We start from the raw sequence: 19,843 nt of genomic DNA on the forward strand, positions 1-19,843 counted from the left end.
CGTGCGTGCATGCGCGTGCGTGCATGCGCGTGCGTGCATGCGTGTGCGTGTGTGTGTATGCGTGTATGCGTGTGTGTCTCAGGTCAGCCTTCCTCAGTGTTCACTCCATTACTAGAGCAGCCTCTCTCCTCATGGTGTCAAGAAGGATTCCCGTAGCTTCAGAGTTATATCCCATCATCTTAACAGACTCCCGGGGAAAAAAGGGAAACTCTTACCCAGGTGCTCTGAAAAAAAAGTCCCAGGATTACTCTACTAGGGTTTGTTTGGGTCCCATGCCTGCTCCTGAATCAATCACTACAGCAAGGAGGTGGGACAGACTGACAGTCCCTTGTGTCTGCAGGATGTGGCCAATTTTTCAATCCTAGTCAAGAACAAAATTGAAGCCTACTTAGAAATGCTTAAAGTAGGCTTCTTTATAAAGACAAGTGTCCAGAAGATAAAGAGGTATTCAAAGAATGACAAAGAAGCCCACTCGGGTGACTCCCCCCAGCCAAACCTGGGGCAGCTGGAACAAAACAATGACAGTGACAGGTCCGCCTCTAGGAAATCACACAATCTGCTCTTTCCCGAAGAGCTCCTCTACACCAAACATGCCCGCTTCTCAGGGACTGTGAGTTCAAACATCTGCTCTATAGGGTGGCGGTCCTCTTCTCTTTAAGATGCCCACTATCACTCCCACACCTAACAGTCCACTCTTGAACCTCTAGCGCAGTGTTTTAAACCTGTGCACTGCAAGAATTTAACACATACCATACCTGACTATTTAGTCAGGGGCACTGACCTCTCTCCCCCTAGACTGTCAAATAAAAAATGACAACAACCAAAATTATCTCTATTTTTTTTTAAGATCAACAAAAAATATGTTTTTCAGTATGCAGCAGAATTTTAGTAATTAGTTTACGTGCGCCATGAGATGAAAAGGACTGAAAATCACTGCTCTAGTGGGTCATGAGAGCATGGGCCCTGTCCCTCCCTAATGAGCCACCTAAAACTAGTCCAGACAAGGATGGAGAAGGGACCCCTCAGCAGGGACGGCGCAGGGAAAGCAGCATGCTCCCCTCTCTGAAGCCCACGGACTTCCTCGGGCCTCAGCAGGCCCAGAGCCAGGGCCCTGGCCGGCAAACTCTAACAATCTAAAGCAAATTTCCCAAGATCTCTGAATAAACATTGACCTGATTTTTAAATATATCTGTCTAAGGGTTTTTTGTTGTTGTTTTTAACTGCTTTGGCCCTAAGTGTGGGGGAGCATCACCACTGTAGAGAATGGGGGTGGGGGACATGTTTGTCACTAATGAGGTAGTTCCTTCTCCACCACAGAGACTGTATTTTGAAACAACTCTATGTATAGAACTCTATATCACTTCCAATTCACTGTTCACATAACGTCACATTTCATTTCAAACCAACAAGACCTCAAATGTTCCCTGTGAGCTCTGGGCACGTCCATGTTTCAGAAGCTGACACACACAGGAAGCTATTGTGCACCTGAGACCAGGCTGGCTGCCACATATAAATGATCCCTGGAGGTAATCTGCTTAGGAGATTTAACTTTGAATAAGCAGAAAAGAATGAAAAAATGGAGTCTGGCCCCAGCTACAAAGCGCAGTAGAACTGTGTGTACCTGTGTGCTCACAATAGAATAGAAGCGAGGAGCTCATCTACATTGTGGCTGACCTTCTTGTCAAGCTAAGACCTGCCCAAAGCTTTGGAAGAAAGTTACATGAAGAAAAAGCTCTCTAGCTTCACTGGGAAAGTCCCCAATCATGTAAGAAACATGTCCTTGTGCACTGGCTGGATAACTCGGCTAGTTAGAGCAGGGGCCCCCAAACTACGGCCCGCGGGTCACATGTGGCCCTCTGAGGCCATTTATCTGGCCCCCGTCGCACTTCTGGAAGGGGCACCTCTTTCATTGGTGGTCAGTGAGAGGAGCACAGGATGCGGATGCCACAAAGCGTGGCATCGCTCACGTACAGTACTACTTCCGGTGACACGGGACACACGTCTCACGGCTCTGGAAGCGCGTCATATCACTTGTTACGGCTAGCAGTGACAAATATGGAACCGGACATTGACCATCTCAGCCAAAAGCAGGCCCATAGTTCCCATTGAAATACTGGTCAGTTTGTTGACTTAAATTACTTGTTCTTTATTTTAAATATTGTATTTGTTCCCATTTTGTTTTTTTACTTTAAAATAAGATATGTGCAGTGTGCATAGGGATTTGTTCATTGTTTTTTTATAGTCCGGTCCTCCAACGGTCTGAGGGACAGTGAACTGGCCCCCTGTGTAAAAAGTTTGGGGACCCCTGGGTTAGACCTTCGACCCAAAACACAGAGGTTGCCAGTTCAATCCCTGGCCAGGGCACATACAGGGACAGCTCGATCTTCCTGTCTCACTTCCTCTCTCCCCCTTCCTCTCTCTCTAAAGTCAAAATTTAAAAAGAAAGAGAGAGAGAGAAAGAGAGAGAGGGAAAGAGGGAGGGAGGGAGGAATGGAGGGAAAAAGGGAGGGAAGGAGGAAGGAAGGGAGGGAGGGAGGAAAAGAAAGGAAGTCTTTGCTTTCCCATTAGCACTTTCGTCCTTGTTTTGCAGATAGCTAGGCCCAAGTGCCAAACAAAAAGCTATTTTTCAACAGGTGGTGTCCTGAAAAATTTCTTTGGGGTTATACAGTTACTGAGCAACCCCAAACACTGATTTTAAAATCAGCTGATAAAAGCTAATCTTAAAAGAGTTATTCTGAAGTAATCTAGATGTGGGTCTTATGCTGGGTTTGGTGGTACTGTTATTTCTTATACTTAAGCCAATGGTGAGTCTCCTGGTGGTAAACTTTTTCTGAACCAATAATTTTCTAAGAGCACAAAGTTAGAAATAAAACTTTCATACTGTTTTATTTGAATAATGTTTAAAGCTGTCATGTTTCCCCTACTCTGACAGAAACCTAAATTCATAATACAGTTATATATAATATATGCCTCAAACCATTACTAGTTTCTATAAAATATAAGGTATATCTATTAAATTTCTTTAAGGAAAAAATTTTAACAATGGCAGTAACAAACAACAATATCACAATAGTACTATTAATGATAATTTTTTTCTTTTTTTTTATTTATGATTTTAATTTGTGTTTACATAGGCTCAAGTGTCCCACCGAATATATCTCCCCCCACTCCCTCATTCCCCTCAGCCCCCCATGCCCCAATGCCTCCCCCCCTTCCCTCCAGGATTTGCTGTCCTGTTCTCTATAATGCTGTGTCATGTATATATAATTTCATTCATCTCTTTTCCTTCTCTGATCCCATCTTCTTTTCTACTTTCCCTCTGACTGCTTTCCCTCTGGTCCCTTTGATCCCGCCTCTGCCTCTGTTCCGTTGCCTAGTTCACATTGTTCATTGGATTCCTCAAATGAGTGAGGTCATATATTTTTCTTTCTCTGTCTGGCTTATTTCACTTAGCATGATAGTTTCCAGGTCCATTGATGTTGTCACGAAAGGTAAGATTTCTTTCTTCCTCACAGCCGTGTAGTATTCCATTGTGTATATGTACCACAGCTTTTTAATCCACTCGTCCACTGACGGACACTTGGGCTGTTTCCAGATCTTGGCTATTGTAAACGATAAACTCTTTATGGTTTATAAATATTACCAAAGAAATGCCAGTTAATGGCATTTTCCTTGCTAGCCTTTCATTTACAAAAATAAAATCAAAGATCATTTAATTAATCATTACTTAATTCGAAGATCAACAAATTTACTTCCTATCTTCCATTGTACTAATGCAAGAATTATATAACTAAGGGTAACCTTAAATACCATCTAGATCATTTCCAGGTACTTCTGAATTCCTTTTTCACTGGTGGGAATGAATTTGTAGTAAGCAACATATAAGTTTCTGTCTGATCTGCCTAATGACCAATGGCATATAACTTTTCAGATGGCTAGTCAAGAATGTAACGTATAATTAATCCAGTCTGATAGTCGTTGGTCAAGTCCACCAGCTATATCCTAGTATCACAACTTGGAGACATTTGAAAGGGTTACACTTCTTGGTTCTCTTGTGGTTGAGTAGGGCCAGGGGACTCTTTCTGGCCACTGAGTTGTGAGAACTGATAGTTCTGCTATCAGTTCTTTTGGAGGAAGGCACTTTAAATGTGGCCCTCAGGGCTGTTTCCTCTGCCACAGGAAAGAGGAATATTCCGATGGCAGCTGTCCCATTTACCCTGAAACTCTTGAATGAAGACAGTACAAAGCAAAGCCCTGAATGATCTTGATGGGTAAGCAACATGAGTGAGAAATAAGCCATGTCGTTTCATAGCATAACCTTATCCACCACATAATTGTCCAGGAATTTAGACACTTCAAAGTAATTGCTTATTAAATCACAAACACATTACGGGAACACTTTACGTCTGCTATGAGTAAATGCTGTCAGCGGTAAATTCAAGAGCGGGAAATAGTAAATTTGAGTTGCTATATGATCTTGGCCAAACTATGACTCTCAGTCCTCATTTCAAAGAAGAATAATACAGTGTGTCCGTAAAGTCATGGTGCACTTTTGACCGGTTACAGGAAAGCAACAAAAGATGATAGAAATGTGAAATCTGCACCAAATAAAAGACAAACTCTCCTAGTTTCAAACCTATTCAGTGTAGTTCGATGTGGGCTCACGCACAGATTTTTTGGGCTCCTTGGGTAGCTGTCCCACATATCCTCTATAGACTCGTCAGACTGATGGCCTACCAGAACAGGGTTTCTCCACCAAACTGCCGGTTTCCTTCAACTGCTTATCCCACCAAGTAATGTTATTCCTATGTGGTGGCGCTTCGTTATAAATGTGCTGATAGTCACATTGCACTTTTGTCACGGATTCGAATTTAGTGAGCCACAGAACACACTGAACTTTCCTCTGTACTGTCCACATCTCGACTGGCATGGCCGTGGGCTGCTCCGCTGTATACACGTATACAAGGTGTTACGTCATCATCTGCACATGCGCACATGCTGCCACATCATCCTACAGAAACTGGGAGGGTTTTCATTTTATTTGGTTTCACATTTCTATCGTCTTTTGTTGCTTTCCTGTGACCGGTCAAAAGTGCACCATGACTTTACGGACACACTGTAGAAATACCTGACGTTTCTCAAGCACTTGTAATGCGCCGACACTGTTACCAGCACTTACCTTCATTGACTCATTCCTTATGAGCATGAATTTCATCAAACCATCTCCATGGAGTTAAGAAGGAATGAATTAGTTTTTAGCAAATAATCCTGAAATATTAATTGGGAGTTTCCCAGCACAAAGACGGTACTTCATCCTTAAATGATATATTCCTTATTTCAGACATTTCCATTTGAATTACAGAGATCTGAAAGCATGTTTAAAGCAATGAAGAACCTGAAGTATCTGATCCCAGAGCTGGCAATAATGAACAAAGGCTAGCTGTTAAAAATAGATTTGTGTATATAACACTTGGGGGAAATCCGATCATGGTAGTAGATATAGCCTACCTACCAAACTGCTGTGGGCGGAGTTCCAAAGACCTTACCCTCCATCATGAAATACCTTCCAAGTCCTTTCTGGGCCTGCCATCCAGGCCAAGTACCCAAACAGTTCTAAGAAATCCTAATTCCACTGGAATTGAGAGCAATCCAAAATGATAGTGCTTATATAAAAGATTAAACTAAATATAATCTAGTATGATGGGTGCATATTTAAAGAAGAACTTGGAAGACAAAACTTTAAAACAATCACTTGAAGGAAAAGTTAGTTGTCAAAGGAAACAATTTACTGTACTAGATCAATTTCATGTTACCATAAGAGGATTTGGAATAGCCATTGAAAACCAGGGATTAAATATGCACTTTGATTTCTTTTCTATTGTTTGTTTAATTTAGAACAAGAGTAGTTACTCCTAGCAGTACTTCCTTTATTCTTCCAAACTCAAGTTTTTTCTTTCTATGCCAATCTCTTCCGAAATACCCATCAATACATCTATTATTCCGTTGATAAAGTATTAGTATCATTAAATAAAAATATTTTCTTAGCATAATAGACTGGTTAGAAAATACAGAATAACTATCCCTCCTTAATTCATGTATCTAGCCTTTGCTCCATTGTAAGTTAACTGAAAGAATCCTGTCCCAAGAGAAATTTAGACCTAGCTAACAAAGTGTTTGACTGATTTATTCCCACTGTCTCCTGTCAGTACAATGCTCAACAAACATCTACAGGATAAATGAACAGCATCATAGTTTTCCAGTGGGTATCAATTATCAAATCAATTCCAGGCTGTTTTACTCTATTTTTAAATATTCAGACAAAAGCATATAAAAGCTAAGTTCCAGTGAGTAGAAATTTCACTTGCAATCCACCCTTTGGCTAGTCTCCAGCTAGCTGACTTCTCTTTCATGCTGCTTTACCTAATTGAGTGTAATTTTAATACGCTCTTGTCTGCCTCCTTCTCTTTGATTTTCTCAGGGTAACTCACTATGGTTGCATCAACTCAGCTGCTCACCTTCACTCCCAATCAAGCAAGGTGGGCAATGTTTAAACAGCTTTGGCTCCTCCTATAGGAGTCTTAGCTTTTAACCCACCTTCCAGATCCAAGATACCAGAGCTAACTTCTGGGCTCCTGAATGTCCTTTAGACAACTAGAAAAGGCCCTGAATTCTGGAACTCAGGGCTAGTGTTCCACTTTGGTTCTTGTCCCCAGTACTGCTCCAGCCAATTCTAGTTGGGGGATCAAATCCCACCCTGATGCAAAGCCCAGTGGCTGCCTCAACTAGTCTGTTTGTGATAAGACAGTCTCACATTTCTGAAATTAGAACCCCGTCCCAAAGCCCTAGAAGGACTACCTTCTGCGTGACTACTGCCTACCTAATTCCTGAATACCTATGGGACCTGCTGCCAACAGGTCAGGATGGCCTCTAGGTCTATAGCCCCTTTGACCCTGTACCATATCCAGCTCTTGATCTGACTTTCAAATTGGGTCAGCTCTCTCAGTATCTGATCCACTATCTATGACATATGTCTGGTAAGGTTGTGAAGCATTCCCAACATCTGCCTCCATAATGCCCTGAGCACCATATCATACCTTGCTAGTCTTAAGGTATGCCCACTAGAATTCTAAATATTTTTTTCTAAACTGTTTATTTCCTAAAAATAATACTAAGCCTTTAGTCATCTGAATTAACAGAGTCATCTTTTTACCCATGATGGCAACTTAAAATATTAGCTAATGCTAAAGCACATGTTACATTTTGGGATTTAGGCTGATTTTTATGATACCTGACAATGTCTAGCTACAGATCAAATAACTCTTTTTTCTTCCTCTGGGTTAACAAGCAGCAATGAGATCATAAAATGAGATGTGAATCTGAATCCCAACTCTGTCACCTCTAGTTCCCTAAATAAATAAGATGTTTAAGCTAAGCCTCAGGTTTCTCATTCACAAAACTGTGATAGGATAAGAGCAAACTAAAGAATAATAAGCCTGACCAGGCAGTGGCATAGTGGATAGAGCATCAGACTGGGACACAGAGGACCCAGGTTTGAAACCCCAAGGTCGCAGGCTTGAGCCGGGGCTCCCCAGCTTGAGCGCGGAGTCGCTGACTTGAATGTGAGATCACAGACATGACCCCATGGTCACTGGCTTGAGCAAGGGGTCACTCGCTCTGCTGTAGCCCCAGTCAAGGCACATATGAGAAAGCAATCAATGAACAACTAAGGTGTCGCAACGAAGAATTGATGCTTCTCAGTTCTCTCCCTTTCTGTCTGTCTGTCCCTGTCCCTCTCTCTGACTCTTGTTCTCTGTCAAAAATAAAAAGAAGAAGAATGGTGCAAGGCACTAAGTACAGTCCCTGGTCCACAGGGAGCACTAAAGAGTCAGCACGCAGCCTCAACAGCCACAGGGTTATGATGCAGATTTGTGATGTAAAGTATTGGAGCATTAGGAGAAGTAGGATAACCATTCTGTAGTCAACAAAAAAGATGAAGGACAAGGTTGTTTAACAGTTATGGGAGATGAATTTGATGGGAGAAAGGAAAGAAAAGGAAAAGGAAAGAGAATGGAATCGGCAACATGAAGATCAAACAAATGGCAAATAGAAGACCACATAGCAAAGAGCAGTGTTCCCTGAGCCTCCGTGAAAGGGGGCCCAGGACACCGTCCTCATGGAGGGCAGGGCCTAGAGAATGGTGAAAAATCCCTGCTTTTTAGCAGAGTTGGTGGAGGGGCTGCAGCACTTAGCCAATGGCGTGGCAGGAAGAGAGAGGTTTATTCCATGTGTTCCTCCCTCCAAGGGGGAATTTTCAGAATCCTCTCTTGCCAAATCTTTCTCAGCCCAAATCACTCTCCTAAACACAACAAACCCTCTCTCCATCTCGATTCCCATCCCTCAAACCTTAGTTCCAACGTGACCTCTATGAAACCTTCCCCGATTCACTCAGTGTCATGCTCTGCAACGACACGTTTCTTTCTGTCCTATAAACCATACCACAGTTATTCCATCCCATTCCCTCCCAAGGAGCTCCTTAAGATCAAAACCTGTAGCTATTTGAGCCTGTACCCCCAGCATCTAGCACAAAGCAAGAGGAGTGGAGGGTGAGAAACCTGGGTGCCTGCCCGGGCCGGCAGAAACAGGACTGTGGCTCCAACCGCTTGGGCAACATGCCCCCCACTGTGAAAACCTGAAGAAAACCACTAGAAAAATCCATACACATGCACTCACTCAAAACACACACACACACACACACACACACACACACACCATTAAGCTAAAAGTCAAAAGATCTGGATTCTGGATTCTACTCCCTAGTTCTGTCAAAAACTCCAAGTTCTCAAAGAATTCAATTAATTTCTCACTTGACAAAGTGAAAATAAACTATCACTTGCCCTTCAACTATCCTTCATTAGATGTCTGTAATAAAAAAAAGTACATAACTACTAAAAATGTGGAATAATTCTAAAATTAAAATTGTTATATATGAGCAAATTATTTTTTATATTGCCTCACAGTTTGATACTTTGATAGCTCTCTATTTTGCCAAAAAAACAAGCTGTGAAATAAATTGACTGTTTACTACAACAGCGAAAAGAACTGTTGTTTTTTCAAAGCCCCAGAGGCCCTCTAGTTACATACTCAAGAGGGGGGAGCACAAGTATAAAGGAGCAAAGATGAATAATCCAATTAATTCACATTTGTTCACACCATTGGCTCCAAATTCCTTTGCTAACAATATGCTTTTGTACTAACAAACCTGTAATACAATTGGCCAGTATGCTTTGAGATGTTTAGATGCTACATGTTAGGGATTCTTGATGACAGTCTGAATATTCTCTTCTTTCTGCTATGACTCTGTCACCAACAACTGTCACAGGTGGGTTTCAGTCAACAGAGCTCCCCTCTTCAGAAAGCTGTGAAATACTCTAACTAAGGAGTCCTAAGAGACATACCTAATGGGGCTGACTTTAGTAGAAAAAGCAGCTGTCAGGCAGCCACTGTGAAGACCCACAGGGCCCCCCAGAAACAGTGGAGGCTAGGAACCCGGACTGTCCTCTACGTCGCAGGAAGAGGGCCTGTGCACACCACGGCCAGCTCTCTGCCACAGCCGCCGCTCTACTCCCACCAGCATCTCAAAGTCTTGGTCCTCCTTGCCAGTCTAGGCCTTTCTCTGTATCCATGGCAATATTTTACAGATCTTAACTGTAAAACAGAAAAACAACAAGCTGTGTCTACGTAGCCTGAATATTTTGACTGTGAGAATGCTGTAAGAATTTCTGAAAATTCTTATCTGCTTAACTAGCTCCAGTGGCCCAGAAATTCACAAAATTATACCTTTGGGGGAAAACCACAACTTTGCTTTGTTGAGTCTTAGAGCAGATACGTGTTTCTGGCCAGAAGTAAAGGCACCGAGGCAGGGGTAAGAACTCCCAACTCCTAAATGTGTCCTTCTAGAACTCAACAACAACGAACCCCTTCATCCCCCCGGCTACCCCGTTTTCCTGGGCTTCCTGCCCAGCGTAGGTGCGCTTCTGACAGTACCAGGAAAGGATGTGCTTGCCAGTACAGACAAACGGGTGAAGAACAAAGGAAATGATACAACCAGTTTATTTATGCATATGCTTGTCTATTTTAGCTATCCCCTACCTCAGCCCAGGACAGTGCGATGCCAGGCCACCTGGCCTTGCTCTTCTAAGCAGCCCTGGCAGAGCTCAACAGGTGCTCTACTGCCTGCACTCCACTCCTAGTCTTCAGCGTCAACCCCGAGTCAGTGCTAGGCCAACCCACCTTGCTAGCCACTCCTCCACCCACCTTGCTAGCCGCTCCTCCACCCACCTTGCTAGCCACTCCTCCACCTACCTTGCTAGCCACTCCTCCTGCCTGAACCTTCCTCCAAACTAAAAGCACTGTCAGCACAAGAACTATGTCATCTTGGATGTGACTAATTTCTCTGCACCCTACATATCCCTGGCACATAGATCTAACTCAATTACTCTCACTCTGTCAGATTAAAAAAAAAGAATTAAACTTATGCCTCAACAGAGCTCTGGTATAAGGTAATACTTCTCATATGTCTGGACAAATTATCAATATTAAGAATTAACATTTCTTGAGCTGCTATCATTGACCCAGCACCATTCTAAGATTTTTACAGGTATTCTCATTTAATCCTCATGACAAACCTAGGAAATAGGTACTATGATCATTCCCATTTTACGGAGGAGGCATCTGAAGCACACAGAGGTTATATAATTTGCAAAGCACGTGACAGGGAAGACAGATCACAGGGAGAAAGCGGAGAAAACAATGCAAATCATTCCATGTCTGTTCACCAGATGTTTTGATGTCCCAAGCATTACGTGGCCTGTTTCTGAGGCAACCACAGGGCCATAAGGGCCCAATAATGCCTCGCTGAGGCACCCTGGAATGGGAGGGGCCCTGAGAAGTCTACCATTAGAAAGTGAACATTTAACTCACCTTCCACTGCTCCTGAGGAAGCAGCTTCACAACTACCAGATCCCCGTTCAAGGCTCTATTTCGTGCAACAACCCCGTCAATAAAAATGTCTCGATCGCCATCCTAGGTTGGAGAAAGAAAGAAAATAATCAGCTGACCAAAGCTTGAAACCAAAAATTACTTCCTTGGTTTAAAAACTGTAGACCCCACAACCTGTCCCCGGTTTACCAGGGATACTGACTGGTATATAGCCACAGGCAGACCTAGGGAGGTCTCGGTCTCCTCGGACCTAACAGAAGTGGGGATGAACATGTAAGAGCAGACTGACAGAAGACTAAATAAAAATCACCAAGGAAGAGAAGATCTCCTACAGACAGGCCAAAAACAAACAAACACAGGAAGTAAAAACCTGGGATTGTATGCTTTCATAAGTGAAATAAGAAAGGAGTAAGTTATCCTTTTATACGTTTTAGTTTCAAATAAAAGAAAGCATGCTGTTACATTTTCTACAATAGCTGAATTTTTTAAAATAAGGGTAAAAGTAAAAATAAATGAAGGTTAGCAAGAAAACAGAAAACCAACATATAGTCCCTCAAGAACACCAAGAACAAGAGCAGCAACCAGCTGGAACGTGAGTTTTCGAAGAGGAAACCAGCAAAATCATACTCCCCAGACCCCCCCCCCAGGCAAGTGCTAGAGAGAAAACCGGGCTTGTTTTTATGGGGACCTAAGTAGAAAACAAGAAGAAAAGGGAAGGGGCATAAAAGGAGATTCATAAAGCATTCCCATCCTCTACCTCTCTCACTGACGGGAGCAGAGTAAACCCCAAACCGTGAATGCTACAAGGCACGGACACCTTCACCCGGAACCACATGCTTCCATGCTTGTAAACATGTCGCCCCAGTGAACTCCCCTGGTCTTGATTACTAAAATTAGTGCCAGATTACTTTACAAAAACACTCAAATGCAAGAGGCAGCGAAGGAAAAGCATGCTTTCAACAGCAACTGACAAAATTAAGTATTTTCAAAATGTTTCATCACAAAAATGCGAACATGTACTCTCTTATTCTTTTATCCTTCTGAAAGTTTATACTACATGCTTCTTTTCAGAGGATAGGAGAGAAGTAAAACGTTCTTACAGGAGGTAATAGCAAACAGGCTTGGAAACGCTAAAGTTTCTAACAGACACTTGATATAGAATGGATTTAACACTCAACAGACGACTGCAGGTGATTACTATGACATTTTAGTCAAAGTTAAAATTAGCATTCCAAATTCACCACCCCCGTGGGATTTTAGACACTCAGCAATTTTTATAGTTTCCAGTTACAAACCATTGGAGATCTTTTAGAACAGTCTTTCTGTTCAGTGTCCAATGGAGCCATGGGCTGGCAGCTGTGACCTGCATCTTTGCCAAACCTGACCCACCCTAGTCCCTGAGGAACAGCTACCATGTTAGCCACAAACACAGAATTACTGCAGCTGACCTCCAGACAAGCTTCTCAGAAGGAGAAAGAGGCAACCAGGACACAGAGAGTGAACAACTGAGTGTGGCACATCATTAATCACTGCCTTCTGCAGTTCTCAGAGCAACCGGATGTGTCCCACTGCCTAAGAATGAAAAAGAGCTGTCTGCATGTAGGTCATCCGACCCATTAGCATGTGTCAAAACATATGCAATGAGATGCCTCTTCCGTTAGCAGCTGCACCACCGTTACACAGCACAGAGACTCAAGACAAGACACTGGTACTGTCATGGTTCTATCCCAGGACACCGAAACCAAGAGAAGCAGAACGGAGTGGTCTCAGATGATACACAAATCTACAAGTACTGCGTCACCACCCAGTATTTACTTCACCCATTCAGAAGTCTGTGTCTGTTGCAGAATCTCTTAAAGATATGAAACTTGGGAACACCTCAGTATTAAAAATTTGAGTCATCCCTTTTAACTACTTTTTAAGGCCAAAATGTTCAGCCCTTTATTTGAGTGTCAGAAGACATGCTTTACCCATCAGAAAGAATATTTAAAAGAAGAAAGAAAGAAAGAAAGAAAGAAAGAAAGAAAGAGAAAAGAGAAAAAAGAAAAGAAAAGAGGGAGGGAAGGAAGAAGGAAGGGAGGGAGGGAGGAAGAGATGGAGGGAGGGAAGGAAGAAGGGAGGGAGGGAGGGAGGAAGGGATGGAGGGAGGGAGGGGAGGGAGGGGAGGAAGGGAGGAAGGGAGGAAGGGAGAGAGGAGGGGAGGGGAGGGGAGGGAAGATGGAAGAAAAACGGATAATAAACAACCCTAGAGGAAATAAGCAGGGTCCCGAGCAATCTAACTAAACACGTGGGCAGCTGGAGCAGGAAGGACGACCGCATATGCCAAGATGGTTGGAGTATCCTCCGTCAACGGAATGGCTCCTTTTGGATCAGAAGTAAATTCCACAGATATACAAAGAGTGCCTCCCATGACAAGATGCAACAAAAAATTGCAAAACTTCTTATATCGACATAACTCAAAATGGAAACTTAGCTTTTTGTAAAAAGCCAAGTTTTTACATCAGGTTCATTTCTCCTTTTTATCTTATGCCCAAATAGGATAAAAACGCGTCTCAATAATATCCAATCATCTTGATTTCTAAAGCATCACATGGTTTTATTCTATCTTACTTTTATTCAGAATCCCAGAAGACTGGCAGTTCCACATAAAAGTGACTTATCCCATATATGTTGTGTTTGCCATAAGAAAATGAAAATTAAAAAGAAAATGAAAATTGCCTTTCTATCAGTAGAAATTATGACTAAGTCAAGTTCCCCAAAAACAAAGTACTTTTTATACCTGATGATCAAGTCATTGTTGCTAGCCTAGTGACTTAAGTAGATATTTGAACGTAACAAACAACATTGTTTAAGTTTACATTTTCTAGAGTCAATAAAAATAAACCTACACAGCCTGACCAGGCGGTGGCGCAGTGTATAGAGCATGGGACTGGGATGCGGAAGACCCAGATTCGAGACCCTGAGGTCGCCAGCTTGAGCATGGGCCCATCTGGTTTGAGCAAAGCTCACCAGCTTGGACCCAAGGTCTCTGGTTTGAGCAAGGGTTTACTCGGTCTGCTGAAGGCCCATGGTCAAGGCACATATGAGAAAGCAATCAATGAACAACTAAGGTGTCACAACAAAAAACTGATGATTGATGCTTCTCATCTCTTTCCGTTCCTGTCTGTCTGTCCCTATCTATCCCTCTCTCTGACTGTCTCTGTAAAAAAACAAAAAACAAAAAAACCCTACACAATTTCATCAAATCCAGTCTATTTTTGACTCTCCAAAAACTTTAGAATTTTAAGGCTATGAGGAACATTAGACAATATTTAATCCATCCTCTCATTTTACAAAAAAAAAAAATACCTCCTGTTATTGTCAGAGCAGAGGCTATATCTTCTTTGATATTAACTATTGTCTTTAGCCTCTTTGCTAACGCAGGGGACAGAAACATCCAGGCCTGGTTCTGACATCCCGCCTCCTGGTCTACCTGTGAGCATTTCACCAGTTCATACAAGTTCACACTTGACGTGAACATGAGTTATGTGTACTCAGAAATCCAGACTAGTGGTGGGATTTAGTTACATGTAATTTAATGATATTTTATTGATTTTAGAGAGAGAAGAACGGGGAGAGATAGAGAGATAGGAACATCAGTCTGATCTTGTATGTGCCCTGACCAGGGATTGAACTGGCAACCTCTGCTCTTCTGGACAATGCTCAAAACCAGTGGTAGTCAACCTGGTCCCTACCACCCACTAGTGGGCATTCCAGCTTTCATGGTTGGTAGTAGCGGAGCAACCAAAGTATAAATTAAAAGATAGATTTAACTATAGTAAGTTGTTTTATAAAGATTTTTTTCAGCCCTGGCAGGTTGGCTCAGTGGTAGAGCGTCGGCCTGGCATGCAGGAGTCCCAGGTTCAATTCCTGGCCAGGGCACACAAGAGAAGTGCCCATCTGCTTCTCCACCCCTCCCCCTCTCCTTCCTCTCTGTCTCTCTCTTCCTCTCCAGCAGCCAAGGCTCCACTGGAGCAAAGTTGGCCCGGGCACTGAGGATGACTCCATGGCCTCTGCCTCAGGCGCCAGAATGGTTCTGGTTGCAACAGAGCGACGCCTCGGATGGGCAGAGCATCGCCCCCTGGTGGGCATGCCCAGTGGATCCCTGTCGGGCGCATGCGGGAGTCTGTCTGACTGCCTCCCCATTTCCAACTTCAGAAAAATACAAAAAAAAAAGGCCCCGGCCGGTTGGCTCAGTGGTAGAGCGTCGGCCTGGCGTGCAGAAGTCCCGGGTTCGATTCCCAGCCAGGGCACACAAGAGAAGCGCCCATCTGCTTCTCCACCCCTCCCCCTCTCCTTCCTCTCTGTCTCTCTCTTCCCCTCCCGCAGCAGAGGTTCCACTGGAGCAGAGATGGCCCAGGCGCTGGGGATGGCTCCTCGGCCTCTGCCCCAGGCGCTGGAGTGGCTCTGGTCGCGACAGAGCGACGCCCCAGAGGGCAGAGCATCGCCCCCTGGCGGGCAGAGTGTCGCCCCCTGGTGGGCGTGCCGGGTGGATCCCAGTCGGGCGCATGCGGGAGTCTGTCTGACTGTCTCTCCTCGTTTCCGGCTTCAGAAAAATACAGAAAAAAAAAAAAGATTTTTTTCTGCCAAACTTAGCAAAAATCCCACATAAAGTACTTGGTAAGTAATTATTATTATATGCTTTAACTTGCTGTAACTCTGCTTTATAAATTTTATAAAGCAAAGTTACTTCCCTACTTTATAAATCACCATTACTGTGGAACCGGTGGGCGGTTAGAAAATTTTACTACTAACAGAGATACAAAAGTGGGCAGTAGGTATAAAGAGGTTGACTACCCCTGCTCTAACCAACCGAGCCATCGGCCAGGGCTAGCTACATGTAATTTATTGCCTCTACTATCTCTCTCTCCTATTACTTTTTATAATGCTTCTGAAACCTGAAACTGACCAAAGACCCCACAAAACTAAAATGCAGGATTGTTCTAGTGTCTGCCAGAGTATCTACAATAACTTGCAAATGAGCCTTGACAGAGCTTTTTATAGTCTATCCTGAATTACTTAAAGGTGAACCATTCAGCGTTTTTCCTCCCTCTGTGGCAATATTACTATTCCATCAGTGACCAGATGGGAGAATAAAAGAGGGACAGAAATAAGCCAATCCTAATATCACAACTATCCGAAAGTGTAAATAGGACATGCCAGGAATACAATCTCAAGTAGAACAGTTTGAGCTGTTGAAACACCAATAACTTTTGCTTCTCAACTTCTTTGAACAAGCCAGACTAAACAGTGGTGACCATCACTTACAAATTTAATTCACATACATTTAAGTTCCAATAACCTTACTAGGCCTCACACTTTAGAGGACCTCTGCTCTGGCCCTCCCCTCAGCCACACCCCACCCCATCAGCAGTCCTCGGGGCCACATGGATGGGCGTCCCCGTTTGCACTCAGCCCCAAGCCCACTTCCAGGGCATGCACTGGCATCTTCCCCAGGCCTGTCTTCCTGAAGGCAGCCCACATCATGGGTGGTGTGCCCTGGATTTGACAGGTGGCTAAAGGGTGGGTATTTCCCCGGGTTACAGACAGAGCCTGGACATGTGGGGTAAGATGCCCACATCGGTGCATGGAAGGCCCCTTGCGGAATGGGGGTGGAGAGCACAGGGGACAGGGTCGAGACTGGGAAGGGAGGTGGGCAGACCAGGGACTCGCCGTGCAAGCACATTTCGGCACACACCTCCAGAGTCTGAGAAGTCCACATGCAAATCTAGGAGGTCTGTGGAAAGTATATTTGACAAGAAATATATTTTGTCACGACATAGTTTACCTAACAGTTTATTAGTGCGATATTTAACCTTTAAATACTCAATATAAGGTGTGCGTGCCTCCTTTCTACCTTTGTCCTATGCCTCACACTTGTCAGGAGCCACCTAACAGGGATCTAACTTAAGGAATGCGATACTCTGTGCTCCGGGAAGAGAGAGCCAGCAGGAAGATTTTCAAAATGCTGTGTGTCGTTCCCTTACCACCCCCATCAGTGAGAGCAAGTCTCAGTGTGCACAGGAGACGGGAGACCGGGGGCCTGCTCGGTCCCAGAGGCGTCTCAGGATGAACTCCTTACTACACTGGCTGTGAGTCCCACACCCAAGAACCCATATTTTTCACACCAATATAATCACACTTCTTTGGTACACCAATGAAGTGACAGTCGCTCTTTCTAAGGTGGAGAAAACACTGGTCATGCTGTCAGATGGGTACTGGACTTACTGAGAGATGGCTTAACTGTCTCCGGCATGGCATCCTCCTAAGAGATGCATGGGTCATTTTTATGACTACTGAATGTGATTTTCCCCTTTTGCAAACTCTGGAATCTAACACCTGTGTAAAATGTGCTTCCACCGTATGATGGAACTGCTCCTGCAGCTAAGTTACCACCTCCAAGCTGACCCTCAATTCTACAAGACCAGCACATAACCATGTTCTGACACAGAATGGAATATGACTCAGAGAGAACAATGTGACGTGTCAGTAATACTTTTTTTTTCAATTACATACAATATTATGTTTCATATGTCCAGCATAGCGGTTAGACATTTATATAACTTACGAAGTGAACACCTCGTAAGACTGATACCCATCTGAGACCATAGTTTTTACAATATTATTGACTATATTCCCTATGCTGTACTTTCATCCCCGACTGAATTACAACTACCAATTTGTACTTCCTAGCTGCTCCACTTTTTCACCCAGCCACCCAACCCCCATCCTTCTGACAACCATCAATTTGTTCTCTATATTTGAGTTTCCTTCTGTTTGTTTATTTCACTTTTAGATTCCACATATAAATTAAATCATAAGGTATTTGTCTTTGTTTGATTTATTTCACTTATCCTAATACCGTCTAGGTCCATCCATGCTGTTGTAATGGCAAGATTTCATTCTTTCTTATGGCTGAGTCATAGTCCACTGTGTATATGTACCCAGTCATCTTTCAGTGGACACTCTGGTTGCTCCCATATCTCGGCTACTGGAAAATGCTGAAATGAACATAGGGGTGTGTATATCTTTTCCAATTAGTGTTTAGATTGCTTCAGATAAATACCCAGAAGGGGAACTGCTAAGTCATAAGAGAGTTCTATTTTTAATTATTAATATTTGAGGAACCTCTATCCTGTTTTCTACAGCAGCTGAACCAATTTACACTCCCACCAAGAGCACAAGGAGGGTCCCGTTACCCCACATCCTTGCCAGCCCTTGATGTTTGTGTCAGTGACACTTTTTATCTAATCCAATGGGTGAGACCTAAACTTGAGAGACAAATGTGAATCCTTGGCTTCTAGAGGGGAAGGGGAAAAAAAAGAACCAAACTGAACTTGAGACTAGGTCTTAAGGTCACTGTAAGAACAACACTGCCTGTGAAGTACACGACTAAACTCGTATTCTCGCTAAACCTGTTGTGTAACATAAGGAAATACGTTAACTGAAATGTACATATTCCATTTTCTCATCCACAAACAGAAGTCTATTCCTATGGTCTCTTCCACCTTGAGAACTCTGTAATCCCACTGCCGTCCTATTTACGGCGTCCGGAACAGTCCGGTCGGGAACGGAAGAACACTGCTCTCCCAGCTCGACGCAGGCAGGCCTCGCATGGACTCGCTGCTCACTGGAGGCGGCGTGCACTGCCCAGGAGGGGAGAGCCTGTGAAACTGAGTCATGCCCGCGGGGACAGCACACAGACCCACGGCTCCGGGCCTCGCGCCATGTCCTCTCACTCACCTGCACAGCGCCATGCGAGAGGCTCTGACCAGAAAAGAAAAAGCATTACCACATTATTTTTGGACAAATTTGCAGATTAGCTCATGCAGTAGATTGAAAGTAGATAGCATATTTGCTTAGGAAAGATTAACTCAAATCAGTGGAAAACCCATAAATCCTTTTAAGCTATAAACCAAGAACGTCTAGTTACCCGAACTGGTGGGTGTCGGCGTGGGCGCAGCGCCCTGCAGCCCAGTGACAAATGCCATCCCGTTCATTTGTAGCATGATTTTAAGACTGACAGAAGGGGCTGTTAACCAAAGGCACATTTTGTTTATTTAGGTTTGAAACAAATCTTTGCTCGTCCTCAGTTTTGTTTTACTATTCTGCTTTTCAGTTAGAACATATCATGTCAGTTTTAGTGCACATCTAAAAAATTGAATGTGACACTAAGTTTATTATAAAATGATTGAACTTACCGGGGAAGGAATGAAGGCTTCATGAAACTTCTTTGGATTAATTCTCAATACGCCCTTTAAGATAAAAAATAAAATGTATGAAAATTTGACTAGTTATATACATGATTTTTCAGTATTTATTTTATTCTCCAATTAAAAAAAAGGGTTTAAGTTAATTAAATAGTTCAATCCAGAAAACAAGTCGAATCATGAGAACCACTGGCTGAACGCACGGACATGCCTGGTACTGGGCTCTGTGACACAGGGTCCATCTACAACTGAAAGTCCACTCACACGGGTGCCTGCTGTGAACAGGCAGAGGTGAGAAGCCACAGGGCTTGCCGTGGAGTGGGAAAGTGGCGGCCATTGGGATTTTATGGGCCCCTAGATGCTAGTCTTCAAATTTAAATTTTTTACTTTAAGGAATAAAGAACGGTGCCTGCTGTGAAACAGGCAGAGGTGAGAAGCCACAGGGCTTGCCGTGGAGTGGGAAAGTGGCGGCCATTGGGATTTTATGGGCCCCTAGATGCTAGTCTTCAAATTTAAATTTTTTACTTTAAGAATAAGGTGATCATGACCTAGCCGGCTGGCTCAGCAGTTGAGCATTGGCCCAGAGTATGAAAGTC

At 43.5% G+C, this 19,843-nt stretch overlaps 1 protein-coding gene across 1 annotated transcript in view; it reads right to left on the reverse strand.

Annotated features, from left to right (window-relative positions):
- Window positions 1-19,843, reverse strand: part of DIS3L2 (DIS3 like 3'-5' exoribonuclease 2) — a 334,423-nt gene that overhangs the window by 261,380 nt on the left and 53,200 nt on the right. The window contains exons 4-5 of the mRNA XM_066233727.1: window positions 19,239-19,292; window positions 10,981-11,082 (exon numbers count right to left, since the gene is read on the reverse strand). Coding sequence (XP_066089824.1) covers window positions 10,981-11,082; window positions 19,239-19,292 — 156 coding nt within the window. The remainder of the gene's footprint in view (window positions 1-10,980; window positions 11,083-19,238; window positions 19,293-19,843) is intronic.

Source organism: Saccopteryx bilineata, chromosome 5, assembly GCF_036850765.1.
Source record: "Saccopteryx bilineata isolate mSacBil1 chromosome 5, mSacBil1_pri_phased_curated, whole genome shotgun sequence".
In the NCBI taxonomy this organism is placed as follows: Eukaryota; Metazoa; Chordata; class Mammalia; order Chiroptera; family Emballonuridae; genus Saccopteryx; species Saccopteryx bilineata.